We start from the raw sequence: 23,003 nt of genomic DNA, 5'->3' as shown, positions 1-23,003 counted from the left end.
ATAAATTCCATTTCCTATGTTAATTATTTAATTGAAAACCAAATGGCTTAAAAATATCCAAAAATACAAATGCAGTCTTAATTAATTTTCATTAAATAATGATTTAAAAAAATCATATTGACATAAAAAATACTACTCAAGTTTATATTTACAACTTGCAACAATAACAAGAAACGTCAACAAATTTTGATACATTCGAAATTTTGGACCATTTTTTATCTGTGTCTGCGTTCGTGATTATTTCGCGCAGCGTTATTCGTTTCGGGAAACGGTATTTATTTTCCCAAATATATCCTCATTGTTTTACTGTTCCGTTGTTACTAGTGAACTTAGCGAACTATCTTCTATTCTCTGCCGGTAAGTTTTAGACGCAAACACCGAAATATTTTCAATGAAAATCACATAAGATTTGGTTGGTCACGACACACATAATCTAAAAGTCTCATCTTGAACGTAAATTGCTTTGCTTGACCAAGTTTCGTGTCTTAAAAAGTAGTATTGTCGGCATTGTAGGTATATTACATCACGTTAGTGTGTGAAAACTTTATTTATCCTTATATTTGTTCGGTTCGAGAGTTGCGAAACTGGTTTTACTGAGCACTTTAAGTAATTACTATAAGTGTGTACCTACTTTAAGTGGCGGGTTGTTATTCTCGCAGATAAAAACGACATTAGGATGAATGAATGTTACCTTGGACTGTAAGATAAGTTCCTTTGATGTTCTAGATACTTTTTTTTTACCATAGTGGACTAGTTTGTTAAGGATTTTCTTTTTGCAAATATTTTCTGGGACCTGTTTTCATTTCATGGATTTTTTATTATTAAATATTACTTACACAAAGTGTAGGTAAGCACCATTATTATACACAATATTATATTCTATACCTTTTACAAACTGTGTTGGGGTCGGCTTCCAGTCTAACTAGATGCAGCTGAGTAACAGTGTGCTACAAGGAGCGACTGCCTATCTGACTTCAACCCAGGTCAATAGTGTCCAAGATATACACAGAAAGTACATACAAACCTAGAAAAGTTGCATTGATAATTGCCTGACCTGGAATCGAACCCTCATACTTGAGAGGTTGATCCTTTATCCACTGGGCCACCCTGACTACAATCAACCAGTATAGTCCTAAAAATAAAGGTTTAATTTTATCAAAGGATCTGTAGGTCAAACTCATATTATTTACACTATCTAACTTTCATTTAGATATAAACTTTTTTGCACACAAATCTGAAAGAAAAGGTGAAGGAAAACATCTTGAGAAAACCTTGACTATAAAGTCTGAAATCACCAACCCGCATTGAGCAAGCATGGTGATTAACGTTCTATCCTTCTCTGTGAGAGAGGAGGCCGCAGCCCAGCAGTGGGACGATAAAAAAGGCTGTAACAGTAACAGCCCACAAATCTGTCAATTGTAAAAGCATTTTATATGCCCCCCAGGTCAAATCTAATTTTTTATCTCTAATAGTACTTAATCATGATATGAATAATGCCAGATATGATGACATATTATGACAAATCTACACTAATACAATACAGAGGAAACATTATTTGTTTGTTTGTCTCACTAAGCCTCTGAAAATATCGAACTGATTTGGACAATTCTTTTACAATTGGGACATACACTCTTCCCAAGTAAAGCACTGGTACTCAGCTACATCCGGTTAGACTGGAAGCCGACCTCAACATAGTTGGGGAAAAGGCTCGGAGGATGATATGACTCTTCCTGAGTAACATAGGCTATATTTTATCCTGGTACAGGCAGGAGTTCCCACAGGACACAGGAGAAAACACAGGGAAACAGTAAATATTTTATGTGGACAAAGTCACAGACTAACTCTAGTTCAGAAATAAATCAATAGTCATACTTTATTATTCATCATAAACTAAATATTCTTTATCTTTCTGACTACTCATACTTTTATAACATACTAGCCGCTTTTCTGCGGTTTCACCCGCGTCCCGTGGGAACTACTGCTCGTACCGGGATAAAATATAGCCTATGTTACGCGGGAAGAGTGTAGCTTTCCAACAGTGAAAGGATTTTTCAAATTGTTTCAGTAGTTTCGATGCCTTAGCCTCTCCAGTCTAAAGGCGGAAACACACTTACGAGTCGCGTCAGGCCACGACACGACACGTATCTAAGTGTGTTGCCGCCTTAACGAAGGGGTATTGCGTTGCCCAGGTAACTGGATAGATGAGGTCAGATAGGCAGTCGCTCCATGCAAAATTGATACTCATCTGCATCCGGTTAAATTGGCAGCCAACCCCAACATAGTTGGAAAATACATAATCTTGGTAGTTGAAACAAACACAATTTTTTTTTCCTTAATTTTATCAGTACTGAAATGAAGCGTAGTTTCTAGTACATATATAACACATTTATTTTTAGAGATAACATAGTATAACAGTGACATATTGAACAGTATCTTATCTACAAATCAGATCTCTGTACACACATGACTATAACAAAGGCCAAAGATTAAATAAAGAAATTGTAAAAACGTACGACGTAACAAACGTACTTAACTTTTTGTTTGTTAACAAATGTAAAAATAAGGGCATATAGTTTCTGAATACGCGAGCGAAGCGAGCGCGAAATTTTTATCGGACTTAAACCAAATATTACGTAAAATTTAGCCCAAACGTACTTAACTTTTTGTTTGTTGACAAATGCAAAATATAGTTTCTGAATACGCGAGCGAAGCGAGCCTGAAATTTTATCGAACTTAAACCAAATATTACGTAAAATTTAGCCCAAACGTACTTAACTTTTGGTTTCTTGACAAATACAAAAATAATATCGTTTTTGAATACGCGAGCGAAGCGAGCGCGAAATTTTAATTATTTTTTAAGACTCATAACCAAAAACTACGTAAAATGTCGCCCAAATGTACATTTTCATGAATGGGGGGACTAGGTACGACACACCCGATTTACGTCCATACGAAAACCCCCTCGCTCGCATAGATAAGTCGATAAAAATAAAGTTAGATACCTAAAGGCGGGTCTACGCTAGACGAACCGAGCACGAGCGAAGCACAAGCGGAGCCGTCGTTCGCGGCGTCAAGTGTGGACGTACAACGAACCTACAACGATCACTGTTCTCGAACGTAGTTTTCCGCAGTAATTTCGCGGCTCTTGGCGAATATGGACGATATAATAATATTGCAGTAGCCGCTGCTATTGCAGCCAACCAAGCCCTTTTTATAACGGGCGTCACAAGGGCAAAACCGACAACAGGCGGAACGCAGCCGAGCACGAACGAAATGCTCGGAGCGTGGTCGTTAGAGGCTTGTAAGTCGGTCCATTCTAGACGAATTTTGTTCGGCTCGTGCTCCGCTCGTGCTCGACTCTTCTAGCGTAGATGCAGTTTAAGCTTCGCGGACACTAGGAATGCCTCCAGGGACCACCAGTGGCCCGCGGACCACCGGTTAAGAACCACTATGCTAAACGATCGTTCTATTGTACAGGTCGTAAATGGCTGGGCAAGCAAAATAGCGAGCGCGGTTTTTACACTAGGATAAAATTGTATTTCCGAAATTTTGATCACGTCTACCATTTCATCTCTTTCAATGCATTATTTTTTGGATTAGATGGACGGCTCGGCTCGCTACGCCACATAGCAACTATTCTTTTAGGGAATACGGCTCGCTTTCAAATGACGCCTGCACCGCGCACGTTAGGGAACTCGAACGTGTATTTTGTTTTGATCGCGCTCTTTTCAAAGTCGACAATTTTTTTGTGCAATTACTTACGGATAGTACATATGATTGTTGATTTTGTTAGTTAGAGTTAGTAAAAAAAAAAATTTTTAATCAGACACCTTATAGGTCAGAGCCAGGGCCCAGGGTGGGGCAAGTGCCCCAGCTTGCCCCAGTGTGGCTACGCCCATGGAAGCGACACTGTTTTGTGTTTAATTGGGAGGTTTTCTTTAAGAAAAAAAAAAACTATTTACATTTCGTTATCATCATCTCCCGAGCCTTTTCCCAACTATGTTGGGGTCGGTTTCCAGTCTAACCGGATTCAGCTTACGGAAGCTTGCGGAATTACGTTTCGTTATACGACCTGAAAATTATATAACGTTAATAAGTAATTACGAACCGTCCCTTGCAGTCACGTACCAAGATCAGCGCCATCTAGACATCATCATCATCATCTCAGCCATAGGACGTCTCTGCTGAACATAGGCCTCCCCCTTAGATCTCTACAGATACGTGTTGGAGGCGTCCTGCATCCAGCGTCGACGGCGACCTTTATAAGGTCGTCTGTCTAGGCATCAGCTAGGAAAAAAAAAAATCCTTCATTGCATAGGTGTTTACTGTTTACAAACAATTCGGGTAGCGTCAAAGAATAATGTTTTTTATGTAGTATTTAATTTATCAGCCGCCTGATCTCTCCGGTGGTGTCGGATTGATGTCCCCTCGGGCTATGAGAGTGAAGGAATTGTGAGTGAAGGAATACTATAATATGTCCTGCGCAGCTGGCTGATCTGCTTATGTGAGAACAGCCGCCGTAGCCGGTAATCGGCTAGGAGGACATCATCATCATTCAATTTATAAAGCATCTTGCCTCTCTTGATGACCCCTGGAACAGCGCAATAGGTTTTTGACACGCGTTAAAAAAAAAGAAATCGCGCGAAAAAGCGCGCTAGTCTGATAAACATTTTCTGGAATATTTGTTTTCCTCATCATATCTTGATGTGAACAAAACTATGAAAGTTATTTTATTTCTACACTTATCATATTACAGTACTAGCATCCGCCCGCGGCTTCGCCCGCGTAGAGTTCGGTTATATCGCGTTTCCAAGAGAACTCTTCAAAAGTTCGGGATGAATACTATCCTATGTTCTTTCTCCAGGTCAACTCTATCTATGTCCGGGGCTGCGGGTTGTTCGAAAGAGATACCGCGGCCCTGGTACATAAAAGGCCTATGACGGAACACGACGGTTTTTAGTCAGTAAGAGTCTGACACTCCCTCACCTCTGCTAACCCACAGCGGGAGGGGTCATTTGATGATTTTTTTTACGTTAAATAAAATGTATGGGCTGTTAACTATGAAAGTTATTTTATTTCTACAATTATTATTATAGAGTATGTATTAGCAGAATTTTATTGCCTTTTCCATACATTGAACAGAGTGCGACAAACAGACAAACGGAGCTACGTTCACATTATAATATTAGCCAAAAGGATTATTTCCTTCCATAGAACACAATTAAGTTATTTCTGAGTATATCATTGACCGCTAAAATCAATGAAAATGGTATGAATTATTAACTATGTCAATGACCAATTTAAACGCAGAGGTGACATTTCATTCAATCGTACAAATATTTTTTGTATATGCAGGTAGGTATACGTTTTCTCCTTTTTATTTATTTTATGACTACAGAAATAAGGTAGATCACATATAGGCGAGTTATTTAAACAAATGTTAATGTTTTAATTCTTACAAATCTTAGGATTAAAATTTAAAAAATGGTATACTTACGCCCAAGTTTACCGTCAAAATAAACGTCAGTTTTCTTAAAACAATTTTTTACGAATTTTTACGTTCAATTTTCAAAGTAAACAGTTGTTGTAAGTTTACTGGCTTCTGACTACCCGTAACGACTGCTAAAGATGTTCAATGACGGCCGGGACCTACAGTTTATCGTCGTCATTATCTCCCGAGCCTTTTCCCAACTATGTTGGGGTCGGCTTCCAGTCTAACCGGACCTACAGTTTATCGTGCCTTCCGAAAATTTGATCTGAGCAGATGGCGAAAAAAAATGCTTTTACAAGGATCGACCGCCTATATGAACTCAGTAGGTACACAGTTCCATCATCCTCCGAGCCTTTTCCCAATCCTGTTGGGGTCGGCTTCCAGTCTAACCGGATTCAGCTGAGTACCAGTGCTTTACAAGAAGCGACTGCCTATCTGACCTCCTCAACCCAGTTACCCGGGCAACCCGATACCCCTTGGTTAGACTGGTGTCAGACTTACTGGCTTCTGACTACCCGTAACGACTGCCAAGGATGTTTAATGACAGCCGGGACCTACAGTTTAACGTGCCATCCGAAACACAGTCAATGGTGTCTAAGATATACTTAGAAAGTACATACAAACTTAGAAAAGTTGCATTGGTACTTGCCTGACCTGGGATCGAACCCGCGCCCTCATACTTGAGAGGTTGGACTTTTACCCACTAGGCCACCACGACTTTTCAGTAGGTACACAGTTAACATGTAAAATTCAATGTCACAGTTTTTAATCTTGGGCCCACTTAGATTATTTTGAAGATCACTAGAACAACATTTTGTTATCGTAAATAAGTATATCAGTGTTGCATTGTGTTTCAATCAGAAACGTCTTAAAGACGGTACTGAAGAGAATGTTATTTTAATTTTTATGTTAAATAGTGCTCGAAATAGGTTCTTAGATATTTTTTTGTGTTTCCAAACAAAAGTGAGGATTTTTGTGGCGTATCTTCTTGTATTTGTGGTTTAAAGTTTAGCTGAGACGGTTGTGATATTGAAAAGCGGATATAAAAATATAGTTTTTTCCTTGTAAGTATTTCTAAATTTATGTATTCTAGAAAGGAGCTCGTGGCTAATTAACAGCTTCATGAGTCGATCAATTATAAAGTTAAGCAAGGGTAGGAAACTATCTTGTCAAAAGGTTAAACATCTCTGGACGAAGTCCATGGACCTTATCACGAAGAGTTCTTCCGTATTTCGTTGCTGGCTGTCATTGGAACATCTTTGGCAGTCCTGGTAGTCAGGAGCCAGCAAGTCTGAGAAATAGTCTTAACAAGGGTGTTATCAGTTTCGCTCCGCATCCGGGTCAGCCCTATCGAATTACGCACGGAAATCGTCAATTCCCGACAGCTTGTCATCATCCTCCGAGCCTTTTTCCCAACTACGTCGGGGTCGGCTTCCAGTCTAACCGGATGTAGCTGAATACAAGAGCTTTACAAGGAAAGACTGCCCTATCTGACCTCCTCAACGCAGTTACCCGGGCAACCCAATACCCCTTGGTTAGACTGTTGTCAGACTTACTGGCTTCTGACTACCCGTAACGACTGCCAAGGAATCCCGACAGCGTGTCTCCTTCGATATTAAGCCTTACAAAACAGATCTCACCAAATAACTTTGCCACTCTGAAGTCAGCCATTTGCGGTCTTGAGCTTGGCAACAGTATTTTGTTTGTGTTCGTATATTTAACTTACTTCCAGCCTTTAACGTTGGACTGGTCGATATTTAACGAGAATTTAGTATACCTAATCATGATGGTACTCAGCTGCATCCAGTAAGACTGGAAGCGGACCCCAACATAGTTGGGAAAAGGCTAGGCTGATGATGAGGTATCAGGTCCTAATGTTCCACCTTCTCCCCCAGGTCACACAGGATGACAGCGAGGCGGTGACATTGACAGTTGACAGCCAAGAAGAACTGTCAAACCGGTCTGCTGTGGCGGACTACGCCCGGTATGGTGTTAGGTAAGTTTTCATTATTATTCAGCACAAACAAAATGTACATAATCCAAACTAATATTATAAATGCGAAAGTAACTCTGTCTGTCTGTCTGTCTTTCTGTCTGTCTTTCTGTCTGTCTTTCTGTCTGTCTGTCTGTCTTTTTTTCACGCCTAAACTACTGAACCGATTTGTGTGAAATTTGGTACAGACATACATAGTTTGAAACTTGAGAAAGGACATAGGATAGTTTTTATTACAAAAAATGAAAAATAAACAATACAATTTATTACGGACATACACTGCCATCTATTGGTCAAATGTCGAGCTGTTCCTATGCTCCGTAGATAGATGGCGTTAATCGCGCAATGGTGTCATTTACACGTGTTCGGTTCATGTTATTGTTTTAATTCATCGGAAAATCCATCAGAAAAATGTAAATAAACAGTAAAAAGGTGTAAAAAAAAATAATATTAATATAATAAAAGTTTTACTACAAAGAAAATGCTCTAACGGAGTATAGATAATTCTATTAGTACTACGCGCAATGGTGTCGATCGTTACACGAGTTTAGTGTATTGAAACTTAAATCCCGCGAGATCGGGAACTATGTGGGTAAAACCAAAAATCTGCCGGAAGTCACTATTCCACGCGAACGAAGTCGCGGGCAAAAGCTAGTAAGAAATAAAGATAGCAAAAGGTGGGTACAAAAATCGTAGGTAGCATTCTTCCTACAATAATAAAGATAAAAAAACAGTATGAATATATTTAGCTAAGGCCCATAGTACACTGAGAATATAAACATTCGTTTTACTTAAAATTACTGTTTATATTGAAAATGTAACGTAAAAATTGATAGTAAACGGTTTTCTTAAGAAAACTGACGAATTTGGGGCTAAAAATACAGATTTGACGGTAGAGTAATCTGCATCTTTGGGCCAACAGTCGCATTGCGCGACTGCTGTGCACTTGGTCTCGGTTACGATTCCCGGGTCAGGTTGGAAGTCGTTTTTAGGACTTTAGAAAGAAACTCACAAAGCAGTCAGTTGGTAATTGATACACCCGTGCATCGGAGAGCCCGTTAATGTCGGTCCTGCGCCTGATCTCTCTCCGGTGGTGTCGGATTGTCGTCCCATCGCGCTATGAGAGTGAAGGAATAGTGAGTGCACTTGTGTCTGCGCAAGTGCTTGTGCACTATAATATGTTCTGCGCAGCTGACTGATCTCCTTATTATGAGAACAGCCGGCGTATTTATTACACTAGCAGCAGAACATTTAGTTCTGTTAATGTTAAGGTTCGATCGTAAAACGGAATATATATTGACATAGAATAATAATAATAATAGGAAAACAAAGAAATTCATAACAAGATAATTGGGAATTGGTTTGATCAAGGTTGCGTATCAAATTACTAATATGTAATTTTGTTAATCATTACTTAGATTTTCGCTATAATTCCTAAAAACTCCGAAATTGATTCAGAGATGGCGCTGTCTTGAGTAACGTTTATGTAATATACACATACAATAGTGTTCGATATTTAAATATGTTATAAGTTTATCAGCTTATAATTCACACATAAGGCAATAGATGGCGTTACTAGTACAAAAAAAAAAAATTCTTTAAAAAGTTTCGTTTCGTGTAGAGTGCATTTTTTACATAGACGTGACGTCACGAGCCCCCACTCTCAATCTTTTATGCGTTATATCTTAGAAAATATTTTATGTTTTGTTAAAATAAAAAAAAAATACTTCTACAATATTTTTCGCCGTTTTAAAATGTGGACTAATTACAATCACAATTTTTTATCGTTAAAAATAAAATAAAAGAGTCGATGCATTCCCCGCTGTCGATTCAGGCCATTAAAGTCAAAGTCAAATCATTTATTTTCATTTAGACCTTTACAAGCACTTTGAACGTCAAAAATATAACTAAGTTTGATTCTAGTTGCCCAAATAATCAAATATGAATATAGTGCATAGTTTGTTTGTATCTTTTATAGTGCCCTAGTCTTCTCCTATCTTTCCTGTAATATCCTGTATCCTTCTCTCGCAGGCTTTCCGGGCCGAAACATTAGAAGTTTGAAGTCCGCCAGAAACTCTGTCTGTCTTCTAGTGCGCCTTGTGAGAACTCACCTTTATTTTGTAGTTAATACTTCTCATAAAAGCGGGTGACGTAAACTCGTGTGTGTAAATATACAAGCAGTTACGTATAGTTATCGGCACGAATCTTGAGCTCTGACCTACATCTGCGCAGAAGTGATTTATTAGCAAAGAACCAATCCCGAGTGACTATGACGCGATGCACTGCGGGCCAATCACCGCTTTAGCCCGCCACGCGTCTCACTTCATACCACAAAAGGGACCCAATAAATTACTTCTGCGCAGGTGAAGGTCAGAGCTCAAGATTGGTGCCGATAACTATACGCACAGTTGTGAAACTACGTACTAACGTTCGTAACAATGTCGCTCACACACACAAGTATGGCTCACCCGCTTTCGTGAGCTGAAACATGTATTACATGACATGTATTTAGTATTTTGATTCGATGATAGTGTATATTGTTGGTACCATATTTTATTGTAGTTAGGAAACTTGCCCTTGCATTGTGTAGGTCAGCGGTTCCCGAATTCTTTTGGTTTCGGAACCCTTTTCGTTTCACAATTTTTCGGCGGAACCTTAGCTTAAGTAAGAAGTAAACTAAAGACGTAAATAAATTTAGGTACGGCTCGTGGCGCGTGGTAGCGCACCAAATTGTTATATGGTTAGAGACATATTCAGTATACTCAGGCGTAGCATGGCTATCTGCCACACGGTCCAGAAAACAATTTAGCCGCCCTTTTTTTTTCCGACGTTAAAAATCATCAAATGACCCCTCCCGCTGTGGGTTAGCAGCAATGAGGGAGTGTCAGACTCTTACTGACTAAAAACCGTCGTGTTCCGTCATAGGCCTTTTATGTACCAAGGCCGCGGTATCTCTTTCGAACAACCCGCAGCCCAATTTAGCCGCCCTAGACTTTCTATTTATGTGAATAGTTTTCAGTTTGAAGACTGACAAGGAAACGCAAAAAGAAATAGATTGGGTTTGTACAGGTGCGAGGCGAGCGAGCGCGATTTTTTTTAACTGAAAGAAGAAGTTCCAAGCACCCGCTAGCATTGAAAGATATCCAGTGGTAGCCGGTATCGCGAGCGAAGCGAGCGCGAATTTTTTTTAGTTTAAGTACCTACACAAAATGAACAAAACCACTGTAAAATAATAAGGTCTCAAAAAGTACAATATCCACACAAAAAGCAAATGCAAATGAATAAGCAGCTAGCGAAGAAAGCGCTATTGCTTTTTCTGAACCAGAGGAATAAAAAATAAACATCAAAGAAAACCTCGACGGAAGAGCGCGAAATTTTTTTGGTGTTGGATACTTGAGCAATTAAACGAACATAAAAGCATGACACGTAACATGGCGAAATTTTCGGATTCGCGGAGGTGCAAAAATTGGAAATAATGTCACACTTTGATTCATGGTAAAAATAGCCACTGGAAATACTCGTACGCCGTGTCATTTCACGTCCTGTCAAATGTATGAAAACGTATAATCCTGGCGATGAAATAAGCCCAAAAAATGCGGTGATTTTTGGCCTACTCGCTACCTACTTTTGCCGATTGCCGAAGACCTGGAGGTATTAAATTAATCTACAATTTGTAAAAAACGGAATTAAAATCTGCTGCCGTGGCCTTCCCCCGCCACTTGTCGCGAAAGTACGAGACTTACACTCCCGAGTGGTACCCACCTACATGGTGCCTAAATGGAATTTTGGAATGCAATATTTAATACAATTTAATTGAAAATTAATAATAGTTTAGTATTGTCAAAAGTGAAACGATTTTCCATATGGAAATCTTGAATTTTCCACGGAACCCCTGAGGGCCTGTCACGGAACCTTAGGGTTCCGCGGAACCCCATTTGGGAACCGCTGGTGTAGGTGATGCAGTCTGTATGTAAATTTAGACAGGACGATCAATTATCATTACACTCCATCCAATAGTTAGAAGAATATAGAAACTAACATCCTTACATGAAATATTTCACGTTTATAATAACGGCGTCCCAATCAATCGTCGGACACGGTGGCTGTTCTCATATAAGGAGATCAGCCAACAGCGCAGGACATATTATAGTGCACGAGCATTTGCTTGGACACAGGTGCACTCACTATTCCTTCACTCTCATAGCGCTATGGGACCAATGAGGCAGACTTTTATATTACTAGTAGGATTGTGTACTTGAATCGAATACTGATATTTAAATTAAAATACTGTCAATGATCTTAGGTCAAGGGTATATTTAATCAACGCCCAAAAAATATGTATCACGTACCTACTTTTTGTTGATAAAATTATAAACAATTTTTACAGACAAAACAAGAAGAAATAAGATATATTTTTATGCTCCTTATCTGTATAAAGATGTACTTAGTAATAATCTAGAAGGTATTAAATACAGAACATCATATGCGTAGCCTTTTCCCAACTATGTTGGGGTCGGCTTCCAGTCTAACCGCATCCAGCTGAGTACTAGTGTGCCACATGGAGCGACTGCCTATCTGATCTCTTGAACCCAGTTAACCCCCTTGGTAAGACTGGTTGTCAGACTTTCTGGTTTCTGACTACCCGTAAAGACTCTCAAGACGAACATATGACAAAACTATCGATCACCGACTTCCAGACTCCGGGCTGCTTTGCGAAAGTTAAGAGCCACAACGTGATTTCGGCCCGATTCGTGAATCGAACCCGAGACACCGTGCACAGTTAGACCAACAAATGCTGCAACCAACTAGATGCTTTCCACGGCTTTACCTGCGTCCTGCCGAAACTGATTTTCTTCCCCGGGTAATACGGTAGCCTATGTCGCTCTGGGATAATATTATAGCTACGCAATAGTGAACAAACCTCATATTTGCAACCTCTAAAACTACAGGTTACAGTAATCTGGCCCAATACCTTTACAAACAAATAGGTACATATTTTGAGTTAAATGATTTTTTCAAATTGAGTTCAGTAGGTCGAAGCCTTCACGTTAAACTGTAGGTCCCGGTTTGAACATCCTTGACAGTCGTTACGGGTAGTCAGACGCCAGTAAGTCTGACACCAGTCTAACCAAGGGGGTATTGGGTTGCCCGGATAATTGGGTTGAGGAGGTCAGATAAGCAGTCGCTTCTTGTAAAGCACTGGTACTCAGCTGAATCCGGTTAAACTGGAAGCCGACTCAACATAGTTGGGAAAAAGGCTCGGAGGATGATGAGGTTGGAGCCTTCAGGATACAAAAAAAAATCCTTTTTATAATATTATGTAGGTACAGATATCTCATCATCCTCCGAGCCTTTTTCCCAAACTATGTTGGGGTCGGCTTCCAGTCTAACCGGATGTAGCTGAGTACTAGTGCTTTACAAGGAGCGACTGCCCTGCCTGACCTCCTCAACCCAGTTACCCGGGCAACCCAATACCCCTTGGTTAGACTGGTGTCAGACTTACTGGCTTCTGACTACCCGTAACGACTGCCAAGGATGTTCTATGACAGCCGGGACCTACAGTTTAACGTGCCATCCGAAACACAGTCATTGGTGTCTAAGATATACTTAGAAAGTACATACAAACTTAGAAAAGTTGCATTGGTACTTGCCTGACCTGGAATCGAACCCGCGCCCTCATACTCGAGAGGTTGGTTCTTTGCCCACTAGGCCACCACGACTTTCTAAACAGGATACAAAAAAAAAATCCTTTTTATAATATTATGTAGGTACAGATATCTGACATAATAAATCAATCAGCTATTACCAGATGTGATGATGTATATAACTGATACGGTAAGGTCAGAAGTCACATTCACACATGCGTAGCAAACGTGATGCAAACGGGATTGAACCGGTAACCTTACGGTCAGGATCACGTGGTGGCTCTCAAGGGTCATGATAATGAGGAACTGGAGAACTTTTTGGTCCCCATTGGTCATTGGCATAGTCTATTTTTGAAGTCGAGAAATTGGGCATTGGTGCGGAGATGTCGTATTGGACAATTTCCTAAGAAAGTAGCGTCACCAAAATTCAGGGATTCGGGGGACGCTGAACGTTATACTCCACGCCTTTGGAACGCGCCCATTTTCTGAACCAAATCACCAACAAATCAAGACAGGTGTCTCAAGGAACCCGAACAAATCGTTAGTTTACTTATAGTTTGGGCACGCCTACCATACGTTGTTTGTTCTAGCTAAAAGAAGGAGTCTGACCTGCCCTATAGCATCTTGGTTCATATATTTATTAAAAAGAATTTACATATTGCATTGCATATTGTATAAAGTAATACACTCTTTGTATATCAAAGCATCGTTGAAAGTTTCTTCTAACCTAAAGATATGTGCTGCTGTGGAATTCGTTGCGCCACTTCTTCCCAGCAGTAACACATAGGAAGTGGTGAAGGGTGGGCTGACTTCTGTAAGACACGTTCAAAAAGTGCTGTTTTGCAGCCAAGTTTGAATAAATGATTTTGAGTTCGATCGATCAACGCATGTGGCTGTTACTTTAATATTAACATATCTTACGAAAGGCTCTATAAATACAAGCATAAATAAAAAAATATGCACATTGCGCTATTCCATTATGCTTGTCTATGAAGTAATTCTTTGCCAATTTATGAGCCTATAATTAGTACTTTAATTACCCTTATCCGTAAAAGTGTAGGCCATCAATATTTTCATTGCTTGAACAATAAAACCGGTGTGAATACGATTAATAAGGTTTTTATCAAAATAGTTCATTTCATCCGTTCAGTGTAGGGCCTACCCATGCTGCATCTTCTATCCCTTTTTAAATATGAACCCCTCACGCGTTGTTCCACGCGCTCCTCAAAGAGATGTCAGCAACCCCAGCGGGGCCCAACAGGGCCAAGGCGCGCCAAGGCTGCGGAATTGTTCGAAAGAGTTACCGCGGCCTTTGTACATAAAAGGCCTACGAAAGTACACGATGGATTTTTAGTCAGTAAAAGTCTGACACTCCCATACGCTGCTAACTCTCAGCGGGAAGGGTCATTTGATGATTTTTGCCATCGTTAAAATACCCTCGGAAAACAGCTTATTTTCCTACTTTTCAGTCATTGGGAATTCCTGTTTACAAGGCATTTGTTTATCAGATCAATCGGTCATCATGTCTGTGCAAATATTTTGCAAGAATCAAATTGACAACATGACGTATATTAATGAATGGAACACGATTTTCTACGTCATAAGACACACCCATAAAAAGACAAATATTTGTGCAAATGGATTATACCAGCTTCCGCCAGCGGCTTCGCCCGCATGGTGTGTTGATAAAAAGTAGCCTATGTGTTATATGTATATCCAGGGTATCACCCATCTACATACCAAATTTCAATTAAATCGGTCCAGCCGTTTTGCGTGATTGAATAACAAACATACATCCATACATTCTCACAAACTTTCACATTTATAATAAAAGTAGGATATCTGACTAGCTTCCGCCAGTGGATTCACCCGCGTCCTGTGGGAATTAATTCTCGTACCCAGATAAAGAGTAGCAGTGTTTTACAAGGAGAGATTGTCTATCTGACCTCCTCAACCCCGTTACCCGGGCAACCCAATACCCCTTTGGTAAGACTGGTTGTCAGACTTACTGGCTTCTGTCTACCCGTAACGACTGCCAAAGATGTTCAAATGACAGCCGGAGCTTTGCGCGAACCAACATCCTAATTGAGAACCTCCTTTTGGGAATTTGGTTAAAAATAAATATATTTATTTACTCGACGTTCTATTATTATGCTCTATTAGTATATTTGAACTATGTAACGTATGCTAATAACATTGTTGTTGGACGCTTAACTAAACATAGTATCTCAACAATTGTTGAAATTACATCGTTGAGGTCATATCAGATAAACCATGACTATAATTATCCGCCTAGCCTCTTCCGTACTTTAGGATGAAACTGAGTATATTTTGCAACTAACTTCTTGTAGACCGGGTAACTTGGTTGAGGAGGTCAGATAGGATGTCGCTCCTTGTATAACACTGCTACTCATGGTGTGGGTCCACACTGCGAGCCTAGCGCGGTTGCGACGACGGGCGCGAAGTATCAAACATATGAAACTCGCCTTTGCGTCCATATTGTAGTGACTAAGGCGGAAGCCTAGTGCGATGGGACTGAGCGAGACAGCGCGCGTAAGTTTCAAACGCTTCTATCTTCGCGTTCTGGCCACACTACGGGCCTAGAGTCATCGAGCGACCCAATGCGCGGACGGCGGGGGTAACAAACCAGTTCGATCTTGTCGTTCGGCGTATGTGCGTTTATATTTGTTTGTCTAAAAAATGGCTGTGAATACTGAATCGTTCATAAGCGCAATTCAATCTAAACCACCGATCTGGCAAAGCAAACATCCACACCACAATAATCGCACAATAACAAGAAAGTTATGGAGTGAAATAAAAGAACAATTTCCTGGAAGTGAAGGTGTTGCACTCCTGATGTACGTCAAACCGCTACAAGAGCTCGCGCCTTCACTGTGGCCACCCCACGCCACCGCTCGCCGCGCCCGCCTAGGCTTCAGTCACCGCGCTTGCAGTGTGCCACCCACACATGTGCATCGGGTTAGACTGCAAGTTAACCCCAACATAGTTGGGAAAAGGCTCAGGAGATGATGACCTCAGCCACCCGTTGATACTTAAAAATGGTTAGTCGAATCGCTTTGTGGGTTTTGTTTGAGAAGCAGCCAATCTTCGATTGCATGTTAGTGGTGATTGATACACCCGTGCATCGGAGAGCACGTTAATGTCGGTCCTGTGCCTGATCTCTCTCCGGTCGTGTCGGATAGTCGTCGCATCGCGCTATGAGAGTGAAGGAGTAGTGAGTGCACCTGTGTCCACGCAAATGCTTGTGCATTGTAATGTCATGTACGGGTCGCTGATCTCTTTAGAGACTGCCGTAGAGAAACAATGAGAATACTGATTCTAGTCCAGGTTAAGATTTTCTTAAATTGATAAAAACATGCTCTCAATAATGGGCTTGAAAAACGTCAATGGCCTTGTTACCTTTTGACTTCACCTCTTCGTTCTTGAGCTAACCTAACCTCTATACCACCTTAGGATTTTACACCCGTATCCAATTATAGACGATAGATAATTTCAACGATATCTTCACGTGATGTTAGATATTTCACACGCTTAGAACAAAACTTTATCTGCTAAACACGTGATGTTACCTCAGAGATCGGTCAGGGTTGAAGAGTTCTACGGGCCAGTGACCGCGACCCTGGTTCATAAAGGGCCCCAGAAGGAACATGGATAGATCTCAGTAGTTTCTAGGCGAGGTTCCTCTAGCATGCGACACGAATGTATCTTCTGGTGTACTCGCTCTAGCAAATAGTGACACATTGCGCGCGAACATTTTGTAAGATGTCCGTGCAACTGCAACCTTTGTGTGCGAACACATGCTAGCTATGAACTCGCGACATAGCGTAAAAATGTTTGCAACGGAAAGAGTCATTTGATGGTCTGTCAAAGTTAGGACGAAGTAAGTTTTTTGTAGTGGTCAGAAAGGTATTATTTACTACATGCTCTCAATAAAACAAACATATGTACATACATCAGTGGATGCGGGTTGCTGAAGATCGAGTAAAGTGGCGTACCTCGGCGGAGACAATTGTCCAACAGTGGACGTCTTTCGACTGACACGACGTCGCAACAAAACAAAATACTCGTGTAGAACTCGGAAAGGTTAGAGCTGTCATTCGGGTTTCCCGGATTTTTAACTTCATTGAACATACGGCCAATAAAGACAGGGTTTTTAAATAGGGTCTGGGAAAACACCCCAGTCACTATTGATTTCTTTGTTTTTCCTTGCACAATGCGCTTCTTGACAGTTCTACTAGTTATAATTGCTGTTAATTAGTGTAAAAATACCGGTAATACGATATTTCTGAAGCAAATATGTAGTCAAACTAGTTGCTCCTCAAGGTTTTACCCACGTCTTGGGTAAACCAAATAAAAGGCCGGTTTTTGGCTCTAAGATTAACCTGTGTGGCTATCCTAAATTATCATCAACCGAGCCTTTTCCCAACTATGTTGGGGTCGGCTTCCAGCCTAACCGCATGCAGCTGAGTACAGTGTTTTACAAGGAGCGACTGCCTATCTGAACTTCTCAACCCAGTACCCTGCCTGGCAAGGGCAACCCAAAGGTAAGACTGGTTGTCAGAATTACTGGCTTCTGATTACCCGTAACGACTGTCAAAGGTGTTCAAATGACAGCCGGGACCCGACAATTTAATGTGCCCCTCCACGGAGGAACTCGTCGCGACTATTAAAGATGATCAAATAACAGCCGTTTTCATACCGTTTCAAAATTGGTAACAGAATTTCGAAAATTCCCGTTGTATCTCTTGCTTTTAAGTACTGAATCAATACATTAACATATAAACTAAGTGAATTACTTACGTCCTACTCGGCGTCACGTCGGGGTCTAGAGTTCAACTCTTTACCTATGCAAAGTACTCGCAAGGTGGTGACAATTTAAAACTGAAATATTTAATGAATGACGACTTTTTACAATCATTTTGTATCCGCTGACGTTGAACATCTTTCTCAGTCGTTACGGGTAGTCAGAAGCCAGTAAGTCTGATAACAAGTCTTACCTAGGAGTAGGGCTGCCATCCGTCCGGGTTTCCCCGGATTTGTCCTCGTTTGGAGGCCGTCCGGGGGCCGTCCGGGCGGGGTTTCAAGAAGTGTCCGGGGAAAACCCGGACACTTTTCATGTAAGGAAGCTCCTCATTGAATTTAAGTGTATGTCAATAGTAAATGGATTACAAATTAGGTATTATTTTGTTTAAAAAAAATCGTACATGTTCGGGGGAAAAATGCGATTTACGCCAAATGTCCGGGTTTTTTAAACGTTTGTCCGGGTTTGGCGAAATTCGAGATGGCAGCCCTACCTAGGAGTATTGGGTTGCCCGGGTAACTGTGTTGAGGGCGTCAGAAAGGCATTCGTTCCTTGTAAAACACGGGTACTCAGCTGCACCTGGTTAGACTGGAAGCTGACCCCAACATAGTTTGAGAAAAGGCTAGGCAGATGATGATTTAGTATTCAATTGGTTTGAAGCCTTTACAAATGAAATAAAATATCGGCCAAATGCGAGACAGTTTCGCGCACGAATTTTAAGGTATCTATTTGTTGTTTTAGCGGCAACAGAAATACTCGAAAATTTTAACTGCCTAAGTATCACCATTCGTGACAGACAGACGAACTGCGAATTCTTAGCAATACGAGGGCACCGTTTTACCTTTTCGATACAGAACCCTAAAAAAGATATACCTTATCACCCGGCCTAAATCTGCTGAAAAAAAATACGCAAAGAATAGTTATGTCAAACCAGTCATGCATCGCTGTCTTGACCGAATGCACAGAACTAGTATGTGTTCGTGATCGTCACGTTAAGCATTGATAACCGCTGCCATACATGCGTGCGCGCCGCTTCCAAATACGAATAAAGTACGCTAAATACCTCATTCGAGGCTCGACCGCCGCGCGGGACGGTCCTGTCCATGATCGCGACGGATTTTCGTATTCTAATCGAATGTTGGTGGATATTATTTTATTACTGCATATTTTTAAATAAAATTGTCGACTCTATTTTGCGTAGACTGTTGTGTGGTATCGCGAATCTATGGGATTTGGACTTAGAAGATGATTGATGTGAAAATGCTGTGATTTTACAAGAACAATTTAGTTTAATTTATTTATTTATTCAACCTGTGATATTTAGTGTGATTTAGTTAATTGTTTTAATTCAAAATGACGACGGAACAGGCAGGAGTGATTACTATTCATCAAGTGAGTTTATTTTTGGATTTAAATTTAATTTATAACTGTATAGCGGTTTATGTCGCTTTAAATATTTAGGCAAATTTAATACGCCATAGGAATTCTTGGAATTCCTCGAAAAGTAGCTCAAATTATTTTTTCTGATATCATTTGTATGCCAGTTCTATCAAATTGGTACAGTCAGACATACAATAAGACAGCCGTTTTCCCGCGGTTTCACTCGCGTCCCGTGGGAACTACTGCCCGTACCGGGATAAAATTTAGCCTATGTTACTCGGAAACAGTGTAGATTTCCAACAGTGAAAGAATTTTTCAAATCGCTTCAGTACTTTCGGAGCCTTTACGTACAAACAAACAAAGTTTCCTTTATTTTATTAGTGTAGATTATAAGCTATAGATAAACAATCAAGTGAACCCGGAACAGATAATATTTCTCACATATGTTTATTTCAACTTTGAGTTAACCATTAAGTTAAACAATACATATAATGAGTAAATATAACATCACCTCATGACCATATATGACGTTACTATCAAACATTACGACTATTTGTTAGGGTGCGTCTACACGGTGCAAGTAGCTTGCGCATGTTGAGGCACATGCGCAAGTTACATGCATCCTACTAATATTATAAATGTGAAAGTTTGTGAGAATGTATGGATGTATGTTTGTTATTCAATCACGCAAAAACGGTTGGACCGATTTGGTTGAAATTTGGTATGTCGATAGGTGATACCCTGGATTAACATATAGGCTACTTTTTATCAACACACCACGCGGGCGAAGCCGCTGGCGGAAGCTAGTTTTAAATACGTGCGGATCCAGCGACTCGCGCATGTACCAAAGCAAAATACCCACCCGCGTGCTCTTGTCACTTGCGCATGTTAACTTGCTCCGCTACATGCACCTTTAGCAACACTAGCTTCCGCTAGCGGTTCCACACGCATCCCGTGGGAACTGCACGAGCCCGGTTAAAAAGTAGCCTATAGTGTTCTTCGATAAATGGGCTATCTAACACTGAAAGACTTTTTCAATTCGGCATTTAGATAGGCAGTCGCTCCTAGTGGCACACTGGTACTCAGCTGCATACGATTGAACTGGAAGCCGACCCCAACATAGTTGGGAAAAGGCTCGGGAGATGATGAAATGCTTTATAAAATACATTTTGCAGTCGCTAGCTCTTGGGCTATGTATGAAAAGAGACCTTTGTTCAGAAATGAGATAACATCAAATATTATTATAACATCATTTTGACGTCACATTCAAAAGTCTTTATTCTAAATGATTTATTCCCCTTTGTTCAAGCTGTTAAATATTTATATTTACTGAAAATTATCATTGCAAATACACAGCGACGCGACGTCGAAAATTTTTACTACTTATCAAAAAGTTTAATGGATGGAGTTGTACTTGTAAATAATGAAATATATTAGGGCTAACAAATAAGTATGAATGTGGAAGGATGGAGAGGCAGAGGTAGACCGAGGAAAAGATGGATTGATTGTCTGAAAGAGGACATGAAGCAGAAGGGAGTGGATGTAAGTATGACGTCTGACAGAGAGGTATGGAAGAAAAAGACATGTTTCGCCGACTTCAAATGACTTGGGAACAGGGCAGGAAGATGATTATGAATGTGGCTAAAAACCGTTTCCAATATTCTATCTGTTAATTTGCTCACTAGAGAAAATATTTTGACATTAGCCCCATACACGTAATGTCAAATGCCTAGCTCCAGTAGGCAAGCAAAGCAGTAGATAGATATATTGGGAACGGCCGTAAAAACTTAAAATCAGAAAACCAAGCCAGCGGGGCCCAGCAAGGCCAAGGCCTGCCGGCGCTGCAGGATTGTTCGAAAGAGTTACCGTGGCCCTGGTACATAAAAGGCCTACGACGGAACACGACGGTTTTTAGTCAGTAAGAGTCTGACACTCCCTCACCGCTGCTAAACCACAGCGGGAGGGGTCACTTGATGATTTTAGACGTCGTTTAAAAAAAGACCGAGTTTTAAAACGCTGAAAATATCAAGTTTGTTGTATGAAAGCACCCTAAAATATTTACGTTATTGTAGTTTTCAGTACATATTCTACTATTCTATATATGTATATTTGTACTTCTATCTATCAAAGTGCATGATATACAGCCTGGAAATAGGGTCCCGATTTTCTCCTTGGGTTCGGAATCCTAATAAATACAATCTTTTACAATAGCTCCGAAATAAAAAGATGCAATTATTAAAATAAATAATCGTGGCCATTTATAAATAAGTACACAAAGATGTGACATTGCATATAATATGCACTATAAAATTCCTAAAATTGCTATGCGGACATTGCATAATATATTGGCAATGTACCAAAATTATTGATAACTCACCACGAATTCGATTCGATTAATGATGGACAAAAATACAAATACATAGGTATTAAGTATACTAATCTATATGTCACCGGAAAATAACAAGATCCGTAAGTTTATAAATTTACTAGGAAGTTTATGAACTTTCGTAAGATTCTAAACGGGAGATAAATTGTAATATTTTACGTCCACATTTTCGTAAATTTATCAATTTCCGACGTCATACGGTAAATTTATAAACTAACGATTATCTATTCGTAAGATTTTATATGGTTCGACCAATCACAGAAACTCTTTTAAATATACGATCTTTGAAATACGTAAAATAACACACTGCTCTTTGATTGGTCAATGTTCATAGTGGCAATGCTTGTCTCCATAGGGCGGCCGCGAGGAAGGAGAAGTGACACGTGACAGCCAACCAATCGGATCGCGCGTAGCGTTTCGTTACTGCTTACTTATTATTTTACGAGTGAGTTCAGTAAGTTTATAAATTTACGAAAATGTGGACGTAAAATATTACAATTTATCTCCCGTTTAGAATCTTACGAAAGTTTAATAAATAACAAGATCCGTAAGTTTATAAATTGACTAGGAAATTTATAAATTTACTAGGAAATTTATAAACTTACGGATCTTGTTATTTTCCGGTGACATATCTATATATATAAAAATGAATTGCTGTTCGTTAGTCTCGCTAAAACTCGAGAACGGCTGGGCCGATTGAGCTGATTTTAGTTTTAAAATGTTTGTCGTAGTCCAGGGTAGGTCTAAACGGTGAGCAAATAAGGAAAAGGCGGTACGAAGTTCGCCGGGTCAGCTAGTCTATAATATAAAAATGAATCGCAAAATGTGTTGGTAAGCGCATAACTCAACAACGCCTGGACCAATTTGGCTAATTATTTTTTTTGTTGTGTTTGTTATTGTCAGGAGAAGGTTCTTATGAAAAAAAAAATAGGGTAAAGTAGAGAAGTCAGTTGACGGGAGCGAAGCCGCGGGCAAAAGCTAGTATAAAATAAAGAGGAATATGTTTTTTTTTTATTGTTAGTTTCTACCCTTAAGTCTCCCAAACAACTGAACCGATTCGAAAAATTCTTTCACTGTTGGGGCGCTACACTCTTCCCGAGTAACATAGGCTATATTTTATCCCGGTACGGGCAGTAGTTCCCACGGAACGCGGGTGAAACCGCTGGCAGAAGCTAGCTAATTACATTATATTTAAATAAGCTGTCATTAGGTCCACCTGTATGTAACTATGTAATGGAATCTAAGATAACTAATAAAACCATCTTCCAAGGATCGTAGCGTCATGA

The 23,003-nt window shown here is 40.1% G+C and overlaps 1 protein-coding gene across 6 annotated transcripts in view; it reads left to right on the top strand.

Moving 5' to 3' along the window:
• The first annotated feature begins 185 nt into the window (after positions 1 to 185).
• LOC124644062 (pantothenate kinase 3) overlaps positions 186 to 23,003 on the top strand; it is a 40,707-nt gene continuing 17,889 nt past the window's right edge. For 2 of the 6 annotated variants that reach the window (XM_047183261.1, XM_047183262.1), the window contains exon 1: positions 19,004 to 19,343. In XM_047183261.1, the coding sequence (XP_047039217.1) occupies positions 19,305 to 19,343 (39 nt within the window). In that variant the 5' untranslated portion in view covers positions 19,004 to 19,304. Of the gene's footprint in view, positions 358 to 6,536; positions 6,556 to 7,386; positions 7,488 to 19,003; positions 19,344 to 23,003 lie in introns of those variants that run through there. The other 4 variants (XM_047183265.1, XM_047183263.1, XM_047183264.1 and 1 more) reach the window with 4 other exon arrangements.

Source organism: Helicoverpa zea, chromosome 29 (genome assembly GCF_022581195.2).
Source record: "Helicoverpa zea isolate HzStark_Cry1AcR chromosome 29, ilHelZeax1.1, whole genome shotgun sequence".
Lineage (NCBI taxonomy): Eukaryota > Metazoa > Arthropoda > Insecta > Lepidoptera > Noctuidae > Helicoverpa > Helicoverpa zea.
Note: the sequence above shows the minus strand (reverse complement) of the source record. Positions and strands in the feature narration are given on the sequence as shown.